Genomic DNA, 26,813 nt, shown 5'->3' with positions numbered 1-26,813 from the left:
AACATCTTGGTAGTAGTATGAAATTAGTTTTGTTCTCATCGACCCCCTAAAACAGTTTTAGAGACCCTCAGAGGTGCCTACACCATACTTTTAAAACTTCTGATCTATGAAGAAGGGCAAAATAAATATCTTTATCTGACTGAACAAGGCTTTCCAAAAGTCGAGGAGCAGTGTGTACCTTTTCTTCCAAGTAGTACTCAATAAAAATTTGCTTAATGGAACTTTCTTGGTTAAAAGGGAGGTCACAGAGTTAAGAATTTTCATTCTTTTCAAAACTTAACAAACTTTTACAAGTATGTTTTATATGTCTCTTAAATTCATTGACTTATTCCGTAAACATGATCAAGTCTCTAATGCATCCTAAGCAAAGTGCTAGCCAGTAAAGAATACAAATAGGAAAAAAAACTGAGGTACCACCCTCAAGGGTATTTTTTTCTTGGTGCTGAAGATTGAACTGAGGGTCTTGTGAATGCTAAGCACATGTTCTACCACTGAGCTATAACCCCAGCCCCAGAGATTTATTTCTCACAGTTGTAAGGCTGGGAAGTTCACCTTGAGGGGCCTTCATGTCAAGGACCATAGCAGAAGGCAGAAGGGCAAAAGAACATGCACAAAGAGAAAGCAAGAAGAGACCAAACTCACTTTGATAGTAAACCCACTCTTGTGATATCAAACCCACTCCCATGATTATGACATGAAGCCATTCATGAAGGTAGAGCCTCTATGGCCTAATTGCGTCTTAAAGATTCTGCCTCTCGACACTGTTGCCTAGGGGATTAAGTTTCCAGCACATGAACTTGGGGAAACACATTCAAACCATAGCAGGTATTAAGAAAACACTAATGAGAGAATGCCTCTTCCTACCTCAAGGTTCAGGTAAAAGGGCTGGAGATGTGGCTTGATGGTAGGGTGCTTTGCCTAGCATGTATGAGTTCCTGTGTTCAATCCCTAGCACACAAAGAAAAATGATTTGGGGAACTCTAAAATAGGTATGGAGTCTTTAGAAACAGTCCACACACATGCACACACACAAAAGACTAGACTTCACCACTAAGTAAAAGTAGTATATTCAGTATTGCATTTTGGAGATTATACTCCTGGTATTAGGAGAATGAGTAAGACATGAAGGAAGGAAACATGTTGAGTTCCATAATAATCTAGATAGTAAACTGAAGGTATTAAATAGATACAGTGGTGATAGAATAGGGACAAATCTGATAAAGATTTAAGAAATAGTGTTGGATAGTAGTGACCCTATAAGATATGGTGAGAGTAACCAAAAAAGGAATCTAGGTTGACTGTGGTGTCTAACCTGGGCAACTGGTTGAATGTTAACACCATCTCTTGAGATTCAAAGTAAAAAAAAAAACAAAAAAAACAAATAGCCAGAAAACCGTATGATACCTTCTGTTTTGGATATACTGAATTTGAAGTGCCTTCGGGATTCTATAAGATAGAGGGTGAAGTAAAACATTAGATATATGGGACAGGAATTTAGGAAAGAAATCTGAGTTAAAAACAGAAATATGGAAGCTTTCAGCATGCTGATTATAACAAAAGTCATAAAAGTAAATGAGATGACCCATGAGAATATGTCGACTAATAAGAGAATTGAAAGCAGAACCCCAGAAAACTAGCAGAGAAAGAAAAGGAAGGGCAGGGGAAATAATGACATGGAAGCCAAGATAGAAGTTCACAGAAGGGATAGTTTCATCAGTCTCAATAGAAGCAAAGAAAACAAATAGTACAGGGTCCAGTATCCATTGAGTCTAGCAATTAATTGGTTATTGCTGATATTTTCTGCCATAATTTTATGGAAAAGTAAGGCAATGTGGTTTACATGAGTAGTTGGAGACACGCACATACATTATTCTTTATAGAAACTTGAGTGTAACAGTAGGGGAAAATGTAAATAAAAAGAGATCTTTTTAAAAAATAGCTTTAAAGAAGTATAGTTAATGTACTTTAAAAGATACATTTAAAGTATACACTTTGGTGAGTTTGGGCTTGTGTGTACAACTGTGAAACCATTACTATAATGAAGACAATAAACATACACTTCACCCCACACAGGAGAAACATGTATCCTATCACGATAAAGAAAAGGAGCCTGAGAAAAGAGAAATTAAGGAGAGAAGGTAATGGATAAAGAAAAGGTGGAGGAGCAGGTGAAACAAAATAGTGACCTCAGCTGTTCATTCAGAAACCTGCTTTTCTTTTTCCTTTTGCTGGCTTTGGCTATATTACAACTAAAGTTGTAATTTTTAACAACTTTGTATTATAAGTTGACAAATTATACTTGTGTGTATTTTGAAGTTATAACTTGTTATTGTTTAACAAATGATGTATCAAAACAAGAAAAATGGTATAGTCATAGAATTTAAGATTGAGATTATCCATGAAAGCACTCAAACTTCCGACTGCTTCAAATACAAGTTTGCATTTTCATATGTCAATATTTTAAAATCTCTAAACTATGTGTCTTCTCTTGTAGCCCAATTAAAGGATATTGCCTATGGCACCAAACAGTACAAATTTAAACCAGAAATCATGCCAGATGACTCTGTCGATGAATTTGATGAAACCATCCACCTAGAACGAGGCGAAAATCTATTTGAAATCCACATCAACAAAGTAATCTTTTCTTCTGAAGTTTTACAGGCATCTGGAGATAAAGAGCCTGTCACTTTCTGTACCTATGCTTTCTATGATTTTGAACTACAGACAACTCCCATAGTTCAAGGCCTTCACCCAGAATATAACTTCACTTCTCAATATCTTGTTCATGTTAACGACTTATTTTTACATTATATTCAGAAGAATACTGTCACACTTGAAGTCCACCAAGCTCACAGCACAGATTATGAAACACTTGCAGCATGTCAATTGAGATTCCATGAAATTCTAGAAAAAAGCGGTCGAATATTTTGCACAGCAAGTTTGGTTGGTAAGTACGGTTTATAGGCTTCAAATGTTTAGACCACTAATTTGAGTTATCTATTGTTATTCTACATTAGTATCTTATACATTAAAGGTGCCTTTTGGATAGGGACAAGGTTCTCTATCTACATTCATAGTATATCTTAAATATTATTGATGACATCAGTAAAATAGCTATTTAGTGTTTAAAAACTTATTACTTCAGATGTTTTTTTCTCATATTGATACCCTTGTTTGATTAAACAGTTACAGTACATTCATCAATTTTTTTTTTTTTTTTACAACATTGTGTTACCACTTACTAAATACTAAGAATACTGGTCAGTGATAAGTAAGACAGACAAAACTTGTATTCGCAGATAGCTTAGCTAACCTTCTAGCAAGGAAAATAGCCAATAAAACAAATAAATAATTATATTCAGATATGAAAAATAACTTGAGCAAGAAGCTAACAGAGGGATGGAAGGTTGCTAGTTGAGATGAAAGCTTCCTCAAGAGGGTGATGTTGATAAAGACCTGAATGAAGTTCCATGCCAGGGTGCAGGGGAAGAATGTTTCAGGCAGGGGAAATAGCAAAACCAGAGATCTGAGAGAGGAACAAACCTGATGTGTTGTAGGGGCAGAAAGGTGGCCTGTAACTGGAGTAAAGGTGAAATTAAATTAAAAAGCCAGTCAGAGCACACTGTAGAGCAATATAGGTCATAGGAGTTTAGGGTTGATAAATGGGACTCCAACATTTAAGAATCAGGAAAAGGAAGAGCCTGAAGGACCTAGGAATTAAACCAGAGACCTTGCACCTGATGGAAGAAAAAGTAGGTCCAAATCTCCATCATGTCAGATTAGGCCCCAGCTTTCTTAATAAAACTCATGTAGCGCAGAATTAAAACCAAGAATCAATAAATGGGGGTGGATTCAAACTAAAAAGCTTCCTCTCAACAAAAGAAACAATAAGGTGAATAGAGAGCCTACAGAATGGGAGCAAATCTTTACCACAAGCACATCAGGTAGAGCACTAATCTCAAGGATATATAAAGCACTCAAAAACCTTAACACCAAAAAAACAAACAACCCAATAGATAAATGGGCCAAGGAACTGAACAGACACTTCTTGGAAGAGGATATACAATCAATCAACAAACATGAAAAAATGTTCAACATCTCTAGCAATTAGAGAAATGCAAATCAAAACTACTCAAAGATTTCATCTCACTCCAGTCAGAATGGCAGCTGTTATGAATACAAACAACAATAAGTGTTGGCGAGGATGTGGGAGAAAAGGCACACTCATACATTGCTGGTGGGACTGCAAATTGTCGCAGCCAATCTAGAAAGCAGTATAGAGATTCCTTGGAAAACTGGGAATGGAACCATCATTTGACCCAACTATCCCACTCCTTGGTTTATACCCAAAGAACTTAAAAAGAGCATACTACTGGGACCCAGCCACATCAATGTTTACAGCAGCACAATTCGCAATAGCTAAATTGTGGAACCAACCTAGATGCCCTTCAGTAGATGAATGGATAACGAAACTGTGGTATAAATATACAATGGAATATTACTCAGCATTAAAAGAGAACAAAATCATGGCATTTTCAGGCAAATGGACAGAGTTGGAGAATATTATGCTAACTGAAGTAAGCCAATCTCCAAAAACCAAATGCTGAATGTTTTCTCTGATATGTGGACACTGATCCATAATGGGGGTAGAGGGAGCATGGGAGGAATGGAGGAATTTTAGATAGGGCAAAGGGGAAGGGGGAGGTTAAGGGAAGAGGCATAGGGGTAGGAAAGATGGTGGCATGAGATGGATATCGTTACCCTAAGTACATGTATAAGACACAAATGGTGTGAAAATACTTTGTGTACAATCAGTGTCTTGAAAAATTGTGCTCTATATGTATAATATGAAATGAATTGCATTCTCCCATCATATATAACAAATCAGAATAATTTTTTAAAAAAAGAGCCTGAAAAGGAAACAGGGGTGACCAGTGGTATAGGAGGAAAACTGAAAGTATATGGCATCCCAGAAGCCAAGTAGAAAAACCATTTTAAGAAGGAACAGTGTTGATTTTGTGTCTGGAAAGGGATTTTATTTTACTGATTGAGTGGTTGATGGCATAGATAATATATTTATGACTTAAAAATCAAAATGATGTAGGTATCTTATCCTCTCCTGTCTCCGGACACCCCTGAACCCCCTCACCAAAGATTTTTTATGCATATGCAACCAAATATGTATGCATTAATATTCTTTTATTATATTTTATAAATAATGTTAGATATTAAATCATGGTTGAATAAAATAAATTGATGAGGTAGGAGTAGAGTTTTAATAACATGAGAAGAGAAATTTATGTATACAGTATTCTCTACTTGACAAATATTGAGTATCTATTACGTGCTAGTCCCTACGGTAGGAGTATACTGGTGAAAACTACCTTCCTTGCCCTCAAGAAACTTTCATGTGGTGTACAGACTGTGCAGTTGTGAGTAGACAAGCCAGAGCCGTCAGTGCTCTAATGAGGACATACAAAGTCCGTGAAGGAAGTACAGAGCTGTTGAACCTCCACAGAGGATAAGTCTTCACAGAAGAATAACAAGGGTGTGCAGGGCAAATATCATACAACTTTTGCCCCAGTACTTGATACAGTAAAGAAATGGAAAAATGCCAAAGAATTTCCCAAAGTTGAAATTAAAATTTGGAATGTCATATTTATAATTTTGAGGTTGCATATTGCAAATGTCAGGATATATTGAGTACAACTTGTTTAAATAAAAGTACTATAGCATCAAAAAGAATCTGGGGAGTATCTGATTCAATATTTACATTTTTTTATATTTCAGAAGGATTGAAATGGTATGATATATTCCAAATCATAATTTGACATAGTTTTTAAATAATATTTAACATACAATGAAACCCATACCCCAAAAGTAACTCTTTTCTTCATCTGTTATTTGCCAATCATACATCATTTGTGCAAGTCATATCATTGAACTGTATAAAATTTATAGTTTTAATGCATAACACCATTGATGTATCTTTTACTTATATATGTTTCATTTATGTGACTGTTTTAACAGTGGGTTATGTATTGACTTGTAGGAACTAAAGGAGACATCCCAAATTTTGGCACAGTAGAATACTGGTTCCAATTAAGAGTTCCCATGGATCAAGCAATTCGACTTTATCGAGAACGAGCAAAGGCTTTGGGATATATAACATCAAATTTTAAGGGGCCAGAGCAAATGCAATCGGTAAGCTTTATTTACTTTAGAACTCTTTTATTACATAGAAATTTTATAATATTCTCTTATATATCAGGCTTTAAATTGAAATCATTTTATTTTTTTTATTTTTTTTATTTTTTCATCTTTCATACATTTGATTCAAGTGAGTTATGCATTTCCATTTTTACCCCAAACACAAATTGCAGAATCACATCAGTTACACATTCACAATGTTTACATAATGCCATATTAGTGGACTGTTGTATTCTGCTGTCTTTACTATCCCCCCTCCCCTCCCCTCCCATCTTCCCTCTCTACCTCATCTGTTGTTGTTCCGTTCTCTCCCCCCCCCCTTTCCCCTCACAACCTCGTATATGTGATTTCGTATAACGATGAGGGTTTCCTTCCGTTTCCATGCAATTTCCCTTCTCTCTCCCTTTCTTTCACAGCCTTCAAGTGGCTTTTTTCAACTTCTTATTTTGGAATAATCATAGTCTCATAGGAAATAGCAAAAATAGTACAGTGAGATCCTGTGTGTGCTTCACCCAGTTTCTCCAAGTTGTAACACCTTACAGAACTATGGTTTAATATCAAAACCAGGAAATTGACATTGGTATAATAGGCTAGCTACCTTATTCAGATTTTTATCAGTTGTTACATGCAGGCATTTGTGTATGTGTATGTAAACATGTGTATAGTCATTTTATGTAGTTTTGTCACATGTCACAATTCATATAACAATCACCACAATGAAGATACAGAACACCAATACAAAAAAAATTCCCTTGTACTACCCAGGACAGTTTGGGGTTATATAATTTCAGTACTGTTACCACTCATCAAGTCTTTCATTAACAAGTTCCACTGTTAAGAAAGCAAATAACTATTCTTGGAATATCAATTATTTTCTTTCTTTCAAACTGTTGGGTTTCTGAAATGCAAAGTCAAATACAAAATGTATATTTTCTTGCTAAGAACTGGGAGTTTAAATGGAATTCCCCAGGTTAGCATTTCCTAAACCATGTTTCATGGAGTCTTAATGATCATATTCCTAAATGAATTCCATGATCCAGTGAATGTAGAAAGCACAGAATTGAGCAAAGTTAAATAGGATTCTTGACTGAAGATTTCTTGTATATATGAATTTCAACAGGAAACATAAGGTATGCACTTATGTTGCATAACAGAGGAAGGGGTTATAGTAGAAATAATTGGAAGGTTGACTCAACTCATAAATATCTTACTTTCTTTGTTCTTAGAACTGACCCTTCCCAATTCATGGGACCTGGCCCCCCAGTGTTCAGGTTTCTGTTAAATGATCTCATTTTCTCACACTCCCCTTGTAATTATATAACTGATTACAGAATATCTGCTTGACCCCAGTTGGGCCAATCAGATTCTGCTTTCTGAAACCAAGAGAAAGCAAGACTCATGATGCTTAAAACATGTAAAATTGGGAGTGATTGGCAGCCATTTTCTACCATTATAGTCAGCAAAGGGGGAGAAAAAATGGATCCAAGGAGAAAGAACAATTAGCAAATATTATGAGAAAAATGGAGACCTAAGAGAAAGTAAATTTTAGTAGTATACCAGTCCTACTACCTTCCTAAGGTCCAGTCACATTTCTGCTGTATAGTTCCATGAAATGTCCTTATAACCTTCCTCTGTGTGGTATTTCTGCTCAATGGATTGGTTTCTGTGACTTTCACTTAAAGAACCATTACTAACATAACTTGAGAAAGAATAGCACTTGCTTCCCAAAGATCATCTTTCTGGCTGATATTCTTCATAATACACTTTGGGAAATGCCGAAAGAAATGGGAATTAGAAACAAGGAAACCGGATTATTTGTTTGATTTTTGTAGTTTAAAGGTTTTTAGATTCCCAGATTCTGGCTTTCATTTACTGGTGGAATTTTAGCTTTCATGGATGGATTTGAGGATGTCAGTGCAGGGGGTACTTTTAAAAATCATTCCACTCATCCTTCCATAACTGAGTGCAGACTAGCCTGGGAACACAGAATTGTGATTTCCTTTCTCTGGTTTCTCCACTCCAACCAACCAGATATCTCTACCAAGAAGATTCTGACTCTGACTCTATTTGGCCTTCTCCAATTAAGTCTCCTAGTTAGGGGTCTCATCTGTTCAATCCAGACTCAGAAATACAGAGGAGTTTCTCTTGGAAAGGAGAGAATTCTCCAACACTAAACTAAACAAGGACACTGAAACACTAGCATTTTCTTTGTCCTAGATATATCAATTATGGAAGATTTACTGTTTAGTGCAGTTATTTTCCAAAATACTTGTGGTGGCCCTCTTAGTAGTATTTCCATAAGGAACCATAGAGTAGTTCCCAGCTCTGCCTGATAACTTCTCCTGCTCATCTCTCTTCCAAAATGTCCTCCCAATTCTTGCTTTTTAGCCCTCACATATTTTTCTTGTTCTTATAGAAGTTGGACTTTGATACACTGGCTAATCTTGGCCTCATATATTTGCTTCTTCAAACCCCAATGGTTCAGGATGAGGGCCAACCCCAAATATAACAGAATTATCACTGTGGACAATCGATGAATCTCTTCTGGTTAGGGCATTCTTCTTTAGACCTATCACTCACTGTAGTCTCTGGTTATTAAATAGAATTAATAACTCTTTTCTTGGTTGGTTTTGGCTTTAACACCAATTTCTACATACCTTCTCAGTCTCCTATGTTTGTTGCTAATAGCACAGGATCATCTGTCCACATATGGTTTTAAATAAGAATCAAAGGTGGGTTTTTTTTTTTTTTACCTTAACTGATAAATTAACTTTGAATGAAAATATGCAGCTTCTGTCCATTTACAAAATTATTTTGTTTGGGGGTTGGCAGCTGCTGTTTATCTTTTAATTGTATTATTTCTATAATATAAATATGTATGTTTTTCCAGTTAAGTCAGCAAGTACCTAAAACTGCTCAGCTCAGTTCAACAGATACCACAGAAGGCAACTTAAATGAACTTGACATTACAATAAGATGTTGCAACAACCTGCAGTCCCGAGCTCGACACCTGCAGCCACACCCATATGTTGTGTACAAGTTTTTTGATTTTGCAGACCATGATACAGCCATCATTCCCAGTAGCAATGATCCACAGTTTGATGATCATATGTGTTTCCCAGTGCCAATGAATATGGATTTGGATCGATACCTTAAGTCAGAGTCTCTGAGTTTTTATGTGTTTGATGATAGTGATACCCAGGAGAATATTTACATAGGAAAAGTCAATGTGCCTTTGATTTCATTGGCACATGACAGGTGTATCTCAGGTAAGCCTGTGTTCTTGATTCTACAAAATTGTAAAAGCAAACTTAAATTGTACCTCAGTGTTATGGATGTGATTTGTTTATAACTAATTTTCCTAACCTTCTCAGAATCCTTAAACTTTGGGCCATTTTTTTTTTTTTTTTAGTTATTTACTGAGCAATTGCTATAAGAATTGTAATATGCATCATATCATACTCTACTTAAAATTAACACTAACCTAATTCCATTAAAATATAGAAAGACTAATACAATTTCATTCTCACTATGTTTTCATTCTCACATTTCTGCTATTCTTGACATATGTATATAGTATGCCTGTATATGTTATAAACCTTTGTAGGTACCATGTAGCAGAAGGAGGAGAGGAGACGCTAAGAGCAGTCCCACAGACTCTTACTGTTTTGAATGTTTTTCAGTAAATGCTGCTCAATTTGTTGCATATCTTTGATCACTTTCCAGTTTCCTTATATGGTTGTTTTGAAGCATTCTGTCCACTTTTATCATTACTTTTTGGGAAGAATATTTGCTGAGCTCTTCATTCAGCCATTTGAAAGTCTTACCTATGCCTGTAAGAGAAGTTTATCATCTTAACAATATTTTGTTCATATTCTTTGATCTATTTATTTCATAGACTTTTTATCAGTGTAGATATTGATTTGCAATAATATAACAACTTCCGGTAAAATATGTTTAAAATTGGGCTGGGGCTATAGCTCACTTGGTGGAGTGCCTACCTAGCATGTGTGGGATGCTGGGTTCAATTCTCAACACCACATAACAATGAAATGAAGGTATTGTGTCCATCTACAATAAAAAATATTTTTAAAATACATATATTTTGAAATTATAACAATTTATAGTAATGTAAAGATTTCTTTACATACATAAACTGTTTGAGATTTTAAAATTTTAATATATTTTTCATTAGACACAAGTCTCTTACAAGAATTTTCAAGTCAAAATGAAAATCAGTACTTGATATACAACCAGATATGTCTTAGAAGAAGGCTAGGAATTCTGAATAATCCTGAATTTAATTTCAGGGAATTAAAATAGTTATAAATTAATTTCCCATTGTTGAGTCAGTATTATCTTTGAGGCCTTAATTTCTGTAAGAAGTCAGTTTGAGAAACGAACTTATCATAATTCCTCTTTATTTTATTCTCAATGACATTTGAGTTGTAAGTAAAAAATGCTAAAAAAAATTTTTTAAGTAGAGGGTGGTTCTTTGTTTCTCTTTAATTCCTATGTAAATAAAATTTCACTCTTACTAATTAAAAATATTTTTATAATTTGACAGGACTATTTGAGTTAATAGATCATCAAAAGAATCCTGCGGGCACTATCCATGTTATATTAAAATGGAAATTTGCTTATCTTCCACCAAGTGGATCAATAACTACTGAAGTTGAAGGAAATTTCATACACAGAGAACCAGAAGTTGTTCAGGCACTACCTTCAACATCCTCTGTTAGCACATTAGTTGCAGTGAGTAGCTAGAACTTCAAATTTTCTTTCAAACATAAAATTTGAATACAAACTTAATAGCCAAATACCTCTGCCAAAGAAAAAATTGTTGAAACTTTATCTACTATTCACCATACTCATCCTGACATATTGGTGTATCTTAGGTACCAACACCTAAACCTAGACGTTTAACACCTGTAGAGAAGAAAGTGTCTTTTGTGGATATCATGCCACATAGGGATTCTGTAAGTAGTAAATACTCAAAATATGGATTTGGTTTTTTTCTGTTATATATATTTGAAATAACAAATAGAGATATACTATAACTTACTTGATTTAAATGGGAACAAGTGAATGAAGTACATCTTTTCCCTTTAAAATGACCACTTTTTTTGTTTGGCACTATATAGAAGTGTTAACCATTCATATTCCTTGATCTAAGCCCCTCTCCTGGCTCCATATCTCTCTGCAGCTACTGTCCCAGTCCTCTGTTCCCACTTACAAAAAAAGTTGTCTAAATTCTGCTTCCTTGCCTCATACTGTTTCTTAAACATACTCTAGGAAAATTAATTTTAACTGTCTTAGTAAGGTCACAGTGACTTTTTTTGCGGGGGGGGGGGTACTTATTCAATTATGTTTTTATTCTGATGGACTTGGCATTCTAGGTGTCAGTTATTTTCTCTTTTTTTACTTTATTTTTTTAAATTGGTGTGTTATAATTATATAGTAGTGGGATTCATGTGTCATATTCATTAAAGCTCATAACATAATTTTCTCAATCTCCTTTCTTAGTACCTTCCCTTTACCCCTCCTCCTCCTGACCCCTTTACTCTACTTATCTTCCTTATGTTATCATTTAATTAGTACTTATCATTTTTTATATATATATATGTATATATACATATATATATAAACACATATATAAGGATTTATTGTGATATATGTGTGCATGAACATAGCATAATGTGGTAGATTTCGTTTCTCAGTACTTCCCATTCCCCCCCTTCCTCTTAATCCCCTTCCTCTAGTGTATTGGTCTCCCTTCTATTTTAATGAGGTTCCCCACTCCCTTTTTTCTCCTTCCTTTCTCCATTCTCTCCGCCACCCACCCCCCACCCCGCCGCTCTCTCTTCCAGAGATGAGAGGAAACATTTGACCTTTGACGTTCTGATTCTGGCTTATTTCACTTAGCATGATGTTCTCCAGTTTCATCCGTTTGCCAGCAAATGACATAATTTCGTTCTTTATAGCTGATTAAAACTGCATCATGTATATACCACATTTTCTTCATCCATTCATCTGTTGACAGGCACATAGGTGGTTTTAAAACTTGGCTATTATAAATTGCACTGCTATAAACAGTGGTATGCATGTATCACTGTAGTATGCTGATTTTAGTTCTTTTGGATAAATACCAATGTGTGGAATAAGTGGATCATATGCTGATCCCATTCATAGTCTTTTCTTTTTTTTTCGTTGCAGATGAACACGGTACCTTTGTTTTTTATTTTTACATGGTACTGAGGATCAAACCTAGTACCTCACATATACTAGGCAAGTGCTCTACTACTGAGCTACAACCCCAGCCCCCCATTCCTGGTCTTTTAATGAATCTCCATACTACATTCCAAAATAGTCGTTCTAATTTGCAATACCACTAACAATGTAAAAGTGTACCTTTTCCTCTAAAGGCTCACCAGCATTTATTGTTATTTGTATTCTCGATGAATGGCATTCTAACTGAAATGCAATGAAATCTCAGTATAGTTTTGATTTTCATTTCCCTGATTACTATGGATGTTAAAACATTTTTCATATATTTATTTCCCATTTGTATTTCTTCTGAGAAATATCTGTTTAGTTGTTTGTTATTTGATTGGGTTATGTTTTTTAGGTGTAAGTTTTTAGAGTTCTTTATGTACTCTGGATATTAATCCCCTATTGAAAGAGTAGATGGCAAAGATTTTCTCCCATTCTATAGGCTCTCTCTTCTTGATCTTGTTTCCTTTGCTGTGCAGAAGCAAATTTGATGTCATCCCACTTTGATTCTTGGTTTTATTTCTTGAACCTAAGAGTCGTATTAAGGAAGTCGGTGCCTGCACCAGTATGTTGCAGTTTTGATTCTGTGTTTTCTTCTAATAACAACAGTGTTTCTGGTCTAATTCCTAGGTCTTTGATCCACTTTGAGTTGATTTTTGTTCAGGGAGACAGAGATTGATCTATTTTCATTCTATATCTGTGTATCCCGTTTTCCCAGCACCATTTGTTTAAAAGGCTGTGTTTTCTCCAACGTTTTTTTTTTTTTTTTGGCATCTTTGTCCTTTGACAAAGATGACAGTATCTATGTGAATCTGAATCTGTCTCTGTCTTCCATTATTTTCCATTAGTCTTTATGTCTGTTTTTATGCCAACACCATCCTGTTTTTGCTATTTTACCTCTGTAGTATAATTTGAGATCAGGTGTTATGATGCCTTTGGCATTGCTCTTATTGTCGGTATTGCTTTGGCTATCCTGGGTCTTTTATTCTTCCATATGAATTTTAGGACTTTTTTCTAGTTCTGTGAAGAACGTCATTGTTATTTTGATGGGCATCACATTGAATCTGTAAATAACTTTGGTAATATGGCTTATTAATTCTTCCAAGAACATGATACGTCTTTCCATCTTCTGAGGTCACCCTCATCTTCTTAATGTGCTACTATTTTTTTTTTTAATTGTAGAGGTCTTTCACCTTCCTAGTTAGCTTTATTCCCCAGGTTGTGGTGTTGTAGTTGTTGTTGCTTTTTTGTCTGTTTAAGGCTACTGAGAATTGAATTGTTTCCCTGATTTCTTTCTGAACAGATTCATTATTAGAGTATAGGAAAGCTATAATTTTTATATGATGACATTGTAATCTGCTGCTTTGCTAAGTTTGTCAGCTCCAAAGTTCATGCTGTGAATACAGTATCACCTTGATACATCAATGAAAGAACACTAGACCAATATCCCTGAAGAACATAGATGGAAAAATTTTTACAAAAATATTAGCAATCTTCATTTAAGAATACATTAAGAAGATTATACACCATGATCAAGTTGGAGTCATCTCAGGGAAACAAGGTTGTTTCAGCATATACAAATCAATAAATGTTAATTCATCAAATGGATAAAATTAAGGACAAAACTCACATCTCAATAGGTGCAGAAAAAGCCTTTGACAAAATCCAGCACCCATTCATGTTAAAACACTGAAGAAACTAGGGACTGAAGAACTTAACTCAACATCATAAACACTATAAAACTCAAACCAACATCAGATTAGATGGAAAAAAACTGAAAGCATTTCCTCTAGAATACAGAATGAGACAAAAATGCTGAAAGAAAACAACTGCCAGCAAAGATTATTATATCCAGTAAAATAAACAAAATAGAAATAAAACTTTTCATGATAAGGATAAAAGAAGTAATGGTTACTAAGCCAGCACTACAAAAACCACTTAAATACTACCCACAGAAGACCTCAAAAAGCAAACCCCAGATCTCTAAATGGGTGAATCTCACTGGAAGAACAGTTAAACAAATGAAAATTAAGACTGAATTAAATACCACTACCATATACATCCATAAGAATGGGACTCTAACTAGAATAATGAATTCTGCTGTCATATATAACTAAAAGAACCAATTAAAAAGAGTGAATTAAAAATGTGAAACAAATCAAAATGTCAGGAAATAAAAATCTTTCCATAAGAATTCTAAATGTAAATAGTCTCTACTCTCCAATTAAAAGACACAGACTTGCTTAGTGGATTAAAAAATCAAAGTTCAACTATATACTATGTTTTTGAACTATATGCTATATGAAATAAATCCTTAATGTTCATTGGACTCATTTAATCCTCACAGTAACCCCATGTACTTCATACTAGAATTACTCCTATTTAAAGATGTAGAAAGTAATTTTTTTGCTTTTATTTTTTTAATTAATTTTTTTATTTGTTCTTTTTAGAAATACATGCAGTAGAGTATATTTTGACATACATGACTTATTCTAATTAGTACCCCATTCTTGTGGTTGTACGTGATGTAGAGTTATACTGGTCATATATTCATATATAAGAAACTATGTCTAGTTCATTTTACTGTTTTGTGGAAAGTAATATTTAGAGATGCTAAGAAAACTTGCTCATGGTTAAAGTAGTAAAGCTGGTGTTTGAATATAGGTAGCCTGATTCCTAAGTAAATGACCATAAATATTAAAAAGACATCTAGAGAGAGATGTTTGTTGCAATATTAGTCATAATATCTAAAAATCATGAAATAGTTAAGTCCAACAGTAGTGAAATAGTTCATTAAACCATGAAACACTCATCAATATAGGTGTTATTTCAAATTATATTTTCCCAAAGTTTCATAATAGGAGAAAATTGTTATATTAATTTTTAAAATGTTAACAGAATATATTGTGTTTATAACACATTTATCACCATATAAATAAAATTTTTAATTACATAAAAATTATAAATAGTTGGGCACAGTGAAACATGTGTGCCTGTAATCCCAGCGTCTTGGAAAGCTGAGCCAGGATTGCAAATTAGAGGCCAATCTGGGCAGTTAGTAGGACCCTATCTCAAAATAAAAACTGAAAAGGGCTGGAGATGTATCTCAGTTATAAATCACCTCTGTGTTTGAATCCCAGTACCACAAAACAAAACAATAATAATAATAATTTAATTATAAAGTAATAAAAATCTAACACATTATTAAAAATATTACTATTGAGTAGTAGGAATATAGATTTGTATTCATTTATTTCTTTTATATATTATTTATCTTTTACACCTTCTTTATTGGGCAAGTTTAATTTTAAAATAGTAAAAATTATAAATTTCATTTTAAAAATCAACAAAAGTTTAAAATGCTGGAATAATAGTTAACTGTAAGTTGATATTTAGCATAATAAAAAGATAATACTGATTGTAGGAAATATAACTATTTTATAAGTTGTACAAGTAATATATAATCATCATAGAAATATTAGAAAATATAAATAAGAAAATAAACAATAAAAATAAAATTAGGCCTAGTGTGGTGTCACATGCCTGTAATTCCAGCGGCTCAGGAGACTCCTGAGAATCACAAGTTCAAAGCCAGCCTAAGCAACTTAGTGAGGCCCTAAGCAACTCAGCGAGACCCTGTCTCTAAATAAAATATTTTTTAAAAGACTGGGGATGTGGCTCAGTGGTAAAGTACCCCTGGGTTCAATCCCTGGTACCAAAAAACAAAATTAAACAAAATTACATTTCTACAAATCTACAACTCAGTTTTGGTGAATTTTCTTCCATATTTGCAAATACAAATGTCTAACAGAGCCCTATTGTCAGACATTTGCATTGCTATACTTGTGTTAAATCCTATGTACATATACTTTAAAGAATTTCCATTTGGGGATGAAGCTCAGTGCTAGAGCACATGTTTAGCAAATGTGAGGCCCCGAGTTCAATCCCCAGCACCACAAAACAAAAACAAAAAGTGTATTCATCAGTTTATTGAAGTACACTAAAGTAATTAAATTTATTGTCACATGAGTGACTATTTTATTTCTTGTTAGTTTTTATCTGTATATATACACACATTCATTTATATGTATATATATATATTTGTAAAAGTCTTAGAATAATAATATACATTCATTCATGTTTTCACATTAATGCAAGGAGACTTCTCCTTCTCCTGAAGATATGAAGGAAATTTTACCAGAAGTGGATCATATAGCAAAAATAGAAATTAATACAACAACTATTTCAAATATTCCCAAGGTATGCAATTGTATTAAAAATATTTTGAAAGGTTTAATTTGGTTCTTGAAGGCTTTGTTTAGTATTGATGTGGTTTGAGAAATTATAATATTTATCCTATTTTTGTATGTGACTTTTTTGCATTAAAAACATTAAAAATATGACAAGTACAATTATTAATTATGTTAAACTTGTCAGCTGCAATTATACTGGTAGTGGCAGACAACAAATAGATATGTGAATTCAAGTCTTAATAATTTTTTAAATTAGTTTAAATCAAAACTAACTATCCATTTTGAGATAAATGCATTTTAGTATATATTAAGGTTTTCATTTATATGCATATTTTTATTTCATTTTTCATTTTCTATGTAATTTTTCATTTTCTAATGAGTGTTTCACATATATATTGCATATCTGTATATTTCTCAAATTTACATGCTTTATCATTCAGATGCTTCAGCAAGCATACTATAAGGGTTGGAGTTATAGCTCAGTGGTAGAGCTTAGCATGTGCGAGGCCCTGGGTTTGATCCTCAGCACCACATAAAAATAAATAAATAAAATAAAGGTAATGTGTCCAACTACAACTAAAAAATAAATGTTAAGGGCTGGGGCTGTAGCTCAGTGGCAAAGCGCTTGCCTAGCATGCATGAGGTACTGGGTTTGATCCTCAGCACCACATAAAAATTAAGAAATAAAGGCATTCTGTCCATCTACAACTACAATTTTTTATGTTAAAAAGAAGAGTACTATAAAATGTGATCTAAGCAATAATAAATATAGGAGTGTGCTTTTCTTTCAGCAGGTTTCTCAGGAAGGCAGTATAGCTAAGGTAAAAGAGAATACTGAGAAAATCCAGCAAGAAAAAGATGATGATGTATCTTTACTCTCTGAGGGTCAACTTGCAGAACAAAGCTTGGCTTCTTCTGAGGATGAAACAGAAATAACAGAAGAATTGGAACCAGAAGGTGACTTTCTTTTCTAAAATCCCATTATTTGCTTTACTCTTTATTTTGTTTCATCTGTTAGCATATGCATCATAAAACATCATCTAATAGCAAGATCTACCTCATCATATCTATTTCTTGACAGAAACTATGGGTTATAGTTCATTAGTCTGCTTAGCTATTGTTAGGTATAATTTTGTATCTCTTCTAAATCAGCGTGGATCTCCATAATAGAATAGAAATGTCATTATTGACCTGTTTATGTTTTAAACAGTTTCATATTCTCTTTGGGGGTCAGTATTATCAGTTGGATACTCTACAGTCTTGACCTTTTAAAAATCAAAACTAAGAATCCTGACCAGAGATCAACAAATATATGAGAAAATGTTCATCATCTTCAGCAATTAGAGAAATGCAAATCAAAACTACGCTAAGATTTTATCTCACCTCAGTCTGAATGGCAGTTATCAAGAATATAAACAGTAATAAACGTTGGCAAGGATGTGGGGGCAAAGGTACACTCATATGTTGCTGGTGGGAATGCAAATTGGTGCAACCATTATGGAAAGCAGAATGGAGATTCCTCCTAAAACTTGGAATGGAACCACCATTGACCCATCTAACCCACTTATTGGTTTATACCCAAAGGACTTAAAATCAGCATATTATAATGATGGAGCCACATCAATGTTTATAGTAGCCCAACTCACAATAGCTAAACTATGGATCCAACCTAGGTGCCTTTCAACAGATGAATGGATTTAAAAAATATATATATATATGTGTGTGTGTGTGTGTGTGTGTGTGAGAGAGATACACACACACACACACACAAGTATGGTGGAATATTACTCAGCCTTAAAGAAGAATGAAATTATGGCATTTGCTGGTAAGTGGATGGAGTTAGAGAATATCATGCTAAGAAAAATAAGCCAATCCCAATCCCAAAAAAGCAAAGGCCATATATTTTCTCTAATATGCAGATGGTAATTCACAATTGGAGGGGGGCCACTAGGGAAGATTTAGATTAGGTAGAGAGGGATGAAGGGAGGGGAGGGGATATTGGGATAGGAAGGATAGTAGACTGAATCAGACATTATTACTCTATGTACATATATAACTATATGATAGGTGGGATTCTACACCATGTATAACCAAAGAATGAGAAATTATACTCCATTGTATACGATGAATCAAAGTACATTCTACTGTCAGGTATAACTAATTAAAATAAATTTTAATTAATTAAAGTATTTAAAAAAGAATCCTGACCAGAAAAAGACAACTTACTGAATGGTTTCATTTATTTAAAAGCCTAGAAAAGCAAACATAGTGATAGAAAGCTGGTTAGTGCCAGGCGCAGTGATTAATGCCCATAATCCCAGGCAGCTTGGGAGGCTGAGGCAGGAGCATCTCGAATTCAAAGCCAGCCTCAGCAATAGCGAGGCACTAAGCAACTCAGTGAGACCCTGTCTCTAATTAAAATACAAAAGAGGGCTGATGAGGCTGGGTTTGTGGCCCAGAGGTAGAGCGCTCGCCTTGCACGTGCAGGACCCTGGGTTCGATCCTCAGCACCACATAAAAGTAAATAAGTGAAATAAAGGTATCCAACTACAACTAAAAAAGAAATATGGTTAGGAATGTGGCTATGTGGCCGAGTGCCCCTGAGTTCAATCCCCATTACCTCCCCTAACAAAAAAAGAAAACAGGTTAGTGGGCTGAAGAAGAATGAACCAGAACATGGAGCAGCAGAGAAGAGATTACAGAGGGGTCTGAGGAAACTTTTGGGATTATTGGATATGTTCACTTTCTTAATTGCGGTGATGGTGTCACAGAATTAAACATATCCCATTTCAGGTTTTTCTTTTTAAATGTGTGTAGTTTATTATATGTCACTTTTACCTTAGTAAGCAGTCGAAGTTTTAAAACTCTTAAACAGCAAGGATAACATTGATTTTTACCCAATATTACTGGTTAGATTATTAGAAAACATCTGTTATGCTTCTATCTAAATTTTGTTTAATTTTATACTACAACAAACTACATATTTATTTTTATTTCCTTTGTATTTTACCAAAATTTACCTTGGAATTTCTGTTCATTCTTTTTTCTAAAATGTAATGTATGTGTAAACATATTTGCTGCTAAAAAGGAACTAGAAATAATTGTCATATTCTTTTAAGTTTATCATGTGTGCTTGTTTCTATTTCACAAGGTATAAATAAAAATGGTTTAACTTGGGTAAACATATGTACCTTTTTATTTTTTAACAGATGAAGAGGATAGATCAGATTCTGACAGTGATGATTGTATTATTCCAAGTCCTATCTCCAATAATATCAAACAGGTTAGTAGCTTGATACCAACTAGAAATGTTCTGAAATAACGCTGCCTTTGTTCATAGTATATCCTTCTTCATAATGAAGATCTTTTATTGTTGTTGTTATTATTGTTGCTGTTGTTGTTGTTCAGGTACTGGGGATTGAACCCAGGGGTATTTAACCATCGAGCCACAATCACCAACCTTTTTTTTTATTTGAGACAGGGCCTTGCTGAGGCTGGCTTTGAAATTGGCAATCCTCCTGCCTCAGCCTTCCAAGTTGCTGGAATTACAGGTGTATGCCAGTTCACCTGGCATAAATGAAAATCTTACAGAAAAATATTTCTGGAAAATTATTAATATATCATCATAATCTTAATAAGTTATCATATAGTACAAATCAGTTTTATTTATGATTTCATTATATGATGGACTACAACATGAAAGCATTTTTTTTACCAAGACACCTAACACCAATAAGCCTAGACAGTTACTTGCTAAAACAAGCTAACCTCCCTGACTCCTTTTCGGGAATATTCTACAAAGATATATTCACTCAGCTCTGAACTTCTGAGAATTCAAAATGTCAGATTGCATTTGAAATTATACAGGTTGCTTATATGAATTCATAGACTATGCATATCTAAAGATGTCCCCTGATAAACTGTTAAAATTATTTCATTTCTGACAAAAAAATTAAACCATCTCAGAATGTGATTAATTTGGGGCAGGAATTGTTTGTTTTATGGCACATTGCAGAAAAGGAATGTGTAAATTAAAACTTTCTCTCAAAAGAGAATAGTATTTTAAATATATGTAGGAAGTGTATTGTCTACCGGAGTAATTTTTACTGTAGGAGGGAAGTTATTATAAAGTAAATGTGAGTCAAGTAAAAAGCCCTAGCATTTTCTGTTCATTTACATTAATTTTCCTAAAATGATTAATTTCACTCCTTTTTTTAGAATTTCTACTTTATTGGTAAGAATTATTTCTTTTAACATTTCTTTCATACAATCTTAACTTAATATCTCTGCAAATCAAAACCATTGATAAGAACATGTTGTCACAGATGCCTCCATGAAAGAAATGTACATTGTTTGTGTACTTGAGAAGTACAGAGCATTTCATCTGTCCCAAATTTGACTATTGTTATTATCATTATTATTTATGATAATATCATCTAACTAAGAGAAACTTGACATATGCAATCTTCATCATTTAAAACTGATAAATCAAAGAAGGAATTTTACATATGGTTGCCTGAAGACTTTTATCTATAGCACTCAGTGCAATTAAGTTTAATGTTTTTGCTTAATCACATCATAAATTTTTAAATAATTTTATGAAACCAATGAATAAAAATTCTCTAAGCTCTCATTAGAACAATTTTATAATAGTGTCAGTGGGAAAATGAGTCCCTTGTACAGGATTTAGCCATAAATAGAACCCATACGAGATGATATATAGGCAGATAGGTAGGTAGGTAAGTAGACAGGTAGATATTGAAGGAGATTTATTGAAAGAATTGGCTCCTTTGATCATGGAGACTAAGAAGTGCCAGATCTGTATTCAGTAAGCAGGTGACTCAGGAGAATTTATATAGTTCCAGATTGAGTCCAAAGGTCTGAGAAACAGGAGAACCTTTGGTATAAATTCTGGTCTGAAAGCCATCAGGAACCAAAAAGAACCAGTGTTTCAGTCCAAGTCTGCAGACAGGAAAAGACCCTTGTCCCACTCAAGCAGTCATTGCAGGAGGAGTTCTCTCTTAGTCTTTTTATTCTGTTCAGGTCCAACTGATTGGAGGACACCTACCCAGATTAGGGAGGATAGTAGGCTTTACTCAGTCTACCAATTCAAACCTTAATCTCATCTAGAAAACCCTCCCTAACACCTGGAATACTGTTGGACCCCATGGCCCATTCAGGTTGTCAAATAAAATTAACCACTACACCATTTTACTAGAACCCTCCATTCACCATAAGCCTGCATGTTTGACTCAAACGTTGCCTTCTCCTGTATCAATAGTTCTGTGAATTTGTGCAACTTCATTAGGTTTTTTATGATTTAACCTCCATGATTTAGCATTTTGAACATAAAAATATGAGAAATGAGGTACTATGTCAGTCCTGGGGTCTATGGAGACTCGTACCCTAGGACATGTTATCTTGTCAATTTAAAAATGGCACTCAGACCTTTTGTTATAATTGAGTGATTCCCATGAACTTACTGCCTGCAGTTTGTGATTGCTCCTTCCCACAATAAGTAAACACAGTGTTCCGTTCCTGCTTTCAGGGAGCATCTATACTTATTGGGAAGAAGTGCTCATGAAAAGCCAAGTGGTAATTCAACAGTTAGATTACAGCTAAAAAACAGTGTCAGGAGACAATATAAATGATTTATGTCATAGTCATATACTTGAGCTAAAGAATGCACAGTTAACTTCCAGCCCATCCTTCTTATTTGTCAAATGAGTAAACTGAAATCTTGATAGAAAAAGTGACTTGCTCACAATCATTCCACTAATAAAGGATGTTTGTAGGGAGAGAACTCAGAGTGGTTTTTTAATATATGTCATGAAGGATATGCCCATGAGCTGGCCCACTGGCCTCCTTCCCTTTCTTGTGGGCTGCATGTCTTCTTTTAATTGTTTTAGATTGCATTTCTCTGCCTTACTTACTTGTTACCCAAAGATAGTCACAAGATAAATGTGCATGTCCAGGAAAGAGACCTAATTAGCCATACCTGGCTTCTGCATTGGCCCTGTCTTTTCAGATGTGTACTATTCATCCAGTCACACAGTAAGAAAGAGTACCCCGCTATAACTGTGACATCTGAACATGGGAAGAAAATCAGGTGCACTTCTAATACAGGGAAGGATGCACAGTGTGTTTTGCAAGTCAAGAACGCGCTAATAGAGCAGCCCTCCTGTGGAAAGGGACAAGGAAAGGAGGCCTCCATTACAACGCAGCAGGCCAAACATTTTGGATTTTACTTTACAGTAAATACTAGGGCACAGTGCAATCATTATTTTAATTTTCTAAACACTTTATTCATCATGTAAAATTAACTTTAAATATATGGGAAATTTTTACCTAAATTATACCATCTTAGATTAGTGATGCTTAGCTGAAGGCAATTTTTCCCCCAAGAGACATTTGGCAGTATCTGGAGACATTTTTGTTTTTTACATTGGGAGAAACTGCTACTGGCATCCCAAGGGCAGAAGTCAAGGTTGCTGCTAAGCATGTATCGATATTCAGGACCCACAACAAAGAATCATCTGTCCCAAAGTATCAGTGGTACATAGGCTGAAAATTCCTGCCCTAGACCTACAATAGAACCATGTATGTGTTGGCAGTGTTGCTAGCCCCTCATTAAAGTTGTACATTGCTCTTAAATAAGGAAGAACAAAGAACTATGATTCAACAAAGACTTTTTAGCAAAAGAAAAACTTCCTCTAAAATAGTCAAGTAATCCTGGGTTAGGACTGCTCTTTCTGCTTCCAAGATGGTGCCTTATTGCAAGAGAACTCTCTCTTCAATTTTTGCCCTTTTATGAGGGTGCTAATACCACTTAGGCTCATGGAGCTCTCGTGACTTAATCACCTCCTGAAGGCAGTTAGTATTTTTCCTTTGTAGTAAACTAATGTTTTTTTTCTTGTTAATTCAGGAAAAGTAATTTGTGTTACTTTGCTATATACTTTGCCCAATACAGTCTTCACTTCCTGTCCAAAATCTGACTTCCTCTAATGGTTTTAGATGCTATCTCAAAATTGTGAACATCATTTAAAGCAAGCAATTCTTCATGCCTCAGTAACCATTAATCATGTCTTACGTACTTTTAAAAATTCTGTTTTCAATTGAACGTACAGACCAGTCTTACATTAGCAGGTGAAATTTAGTGTTGTTAAGTTATATACCAAATAGAATAAAAAGGTATAATCTATAAGTATGGAAACAAAACTAAAGAAATCATTATAAAAGTGCATGCTGTGGCTTAACTGATAATGTCTCCTTCAAAGTTCATGTTGAAATTTTATCCCCAGTGCCACAGTATTAAGACCTGCGGGAAGTCATTCAGTCATGAGGGCTCCATGACCACAAATGGGATTAGCACCCTTGTGAAAGGGCATGAAATTAAAGAGAGAGTCTCTTGCAATAAGGCACCATTTTGCAAACAGAAAGAGCAGTCCTCACCAGACACCATACCAGCTATGGTGTTGGTCTTGAACTCCTCAACCTTCATGACTGTGGGAAATAAATTTTATTATTTATAAATTACCCAGTCTGTATATTCTGTGCAAATGGACTCAGATAGCCAAATACAGCATTTTTATAGATAACAACAATTTCTCTGTGTGCTACTTCAGCAAACCGTTTAATACAAAAACAAGGAACCTTCCGTTAAATATTGAAATAGTGGTAAAAAGAACAACTGTATACCTTTATTCACATTTTATTAACCATTATACCTATATTCACATTTTGCTACATTTTTATCATTTCTGTTCTGTCATATGAGTATATGTGCATATACTTGTATTTTTTTGTGTGTATGTATGTGTGTGGTGCTGGGGATTGAACCCAGGGCCTTGTGCATACAAGGTAAGCACTCTACCAACTGAGCTATATCCTCAGCCCTTATATTTTTATTTTTAAACACATTCTTATGTACATAATTGTTATGAACCATTTGATAATTGCAGAAATCATGCTCCTTTATCTCTAAATAGTACAGAACAATAATAAAGATTGTTATATAATTCTGCAGATATAGGGTGGGAAGAACTCTATTTCTCCTGCTAAACCCTCAAAACAATATGCTAACAACATTTCTATGACTAGCTGTTTGTGGGGTTTTCCTCCATACACCAAGGAGATCACCATCTGAGTGACTTTAATCCTGATACCATCTACCTAGAGGAGGAAACTTCAGATCCTACAGGCTAAGACTCAGCCCCACAAGACTGCCCCCCACTTCTGATACCAGTCTCACCTCCACCTTGTTTGGCCTGTGCTTCTGACCAAATGGCCATAAATCAGGATTCCCACAACTCTCTTCTTATTTTCAATTAATTTGCTAGAATGGCTCACAGAACTCAAGGAAATCCTTATCTCTTTACTGGCTTATTCTAAAGCATATTACAAAGGACATAAATGAAGAGAGACATAGTGCAATGTATGTGAGAAGGAACCAGAGCTTCCATGCCCTCTGGCTGTGCACCCTCCAGGAACCTCCTCCTACCTCAGAGCTCTCCAGTCCCATTCTTTTTGGGTTTCATGGAGGCTTCAGGGTATAGGTATTATGATTATATCATTGGCCATTGATGACCAACTCAGCCTTCAGCCCTTCTCCCCTGTCTTTAAGTTAGGAGATAAGGCTAAGAGTCTTCTGGTGACCTGAAGACATAAAGATTCAAGTAAAAGAGAAGGTCTCTCAAGTTAGTCAGACAGAGGAAAAGATTCAAGTAAAAGAGAAGGTCTCTCAAGCTAGTCAGACAGAGAAAGAAAGTGTAAAGCAGAAAAAGCCATCAGGGGGAAAGTTACAACAGGAGACTGCTACTAACACCTTTCTATCACCAGTTCCCAGGCACCAGTCATCTTATTAGTATGCAAAAGACACTCTAATCACTCCAGAGCTTCCAAGGACTTTTTTAAAATATTCTTTTAGCTGTCAATGGATCTTTATTTTATTTATTTATATTCAGTGCTAAGAATCAAACCCATTGCTCACTCATGCTAGACAAGCACTCAACCACTGAGCTACAACCCCAGCCCTCCAAGGATTTTAAGTATCACATGTCAGGAAGCTGGACAATGACAAAATATTTATTTCACAATAAAACTCTAATCTATAGTTCTCATTAAAATTTTGCCAGTTGTTCCTATAGTATCATTTATAGCATTTTATTAATCTGGTCCAAGATCCAATCCAAAGTACATATTGCACTTTCTTTTTATGACTCCTTGGCCTGCATTAATCTGTAATGGTTCCTCAGCATTTGTTTTGGTCTTTTATAACCCTAACTTTTTTTTTTAAGACTACAGTCCATTTATATTGTAGAATATCCTTCAATTTGATTTTGTCTAGTATTTCCTCAAGATCAGATTCTGGTTATACATTTTATTGGGAATTCTGTAAAAATAGTGCTGTGTCCTTTACAGTGCATCAGATCAGGGGTAACCAGGTGTCATTTTGTTCAGTTATTGATGTCATTAACTTTAGTTGAAGTATTGTACTGCACATCCTTTTTTAAGCTTAAAAATACTTGTGGTTTATTAGTGTTTTTGTTGTTTCTTCTTTAGGAACTATGTCAGATAGAAAGCTCAGGACAGTGATACATAACCGTCATGAGAAGAAAGGCATGTTAGAAACCTTTCTATTAGTGTAACATAATACCTGAAATAAGCAGCTTATAGAGAGAAAGATTTATTTTGGCTCACAGTTTTAGAGGTTTCAGTCCCTCATCAGTTGGCCATATTGCTTTGGGACGTGTGACATGGCAACATGTCATGGCAGCAGTGCAGGGCAAAGGAAACCTGTTCAACTGATTGCCAGAGATGAAAGAAGAGGGGCCAGGATCCCAGTAGCCTCCTCAAATCAGTTCATCATTCATTAGCAGCTACTGTGTGTTAGGCAGACATAAATGAAGCAGCCCCTTCCCTTTATAAAGGAATTCACAGTCTGTGGAGGACAAAGTCATAGTCAACTATCCAGATCCACAGATTCTGCTCATCTATGGATTCAACCAATCTCAAATCAAAGTTTTTTGGGGGGGAAATGTATCTGTACTGAAGATTTACAAGTTTTTTCTCATCAGT

At 34.7% G+C, this 26,813-nt stretch overlaps 1 protein-coding gene across 2 annotated transcripts in view; it reads left to right on the top strand.

The window, feature by feature from the left end:
* Positions 1-26,813, top strand: part of Rpgrip1l (RPGRIP1 like) — a 98,742-nt gene that overhangs the window by 41,395 nt on the left and 30,534 nt on the right. The window contains exons 15-22 of one of the 2 annotated variants that reach the window (XM_076837629.2): positions 2,495-2,947; positions 6,053-6,204; positions 9,101-9,479; positions 10,778-10,965; positions 11,109-11,189; positions 16,642-16,743; positions 17,531-17,693; positions 19,946-20,019. In XM_076837629.2, the coding sequence (XP_076693744.1) occupies positions 2,495-2,947; positions 6,053-6,204; positions 9,101-9,479; positions 10,778-10,965; positions 11,109-11,189; positions 16,642-16,743; positions 17,531-17,693; positions 19,946-20,019 (1,592 nt within the window). Of the gene's footprint in view, positions 1-2,494; positions 2,948-6,052; positions 6,205-9,100; positions 9,480-10,777; positions 10,966-11,108; positions 11,190-16,641; positions 16,744-17,527; positions 17,694-19,945; positions 20,020-26,813 lie in introns of both variants that reach the window. The other variant, XM_076837628.2, reaches the window with a different exon arrangement.

Source organism: Callospermophilus lateralis, chromosome 18 (genome assembly GCF_048772815.1).
Source record: "Callospermophilus lateralis isolate mCalLat2 chromosome 18, mCalLat2.hap1, whole genome shotgun sequence".
Taxonomy (NCBI): domain Eukaryota; kingdom Metazoa; phylum Chordata; class Mammalia; order Rodentia; family Sciuridae; genus Callospermophilus; species Callospermophilus lateralis.
The sequence above is the reverse complement of the archived record's forward strand: the minus strand, read 5'-3'. Positions and strand labels throughout refer to the sequence as shown.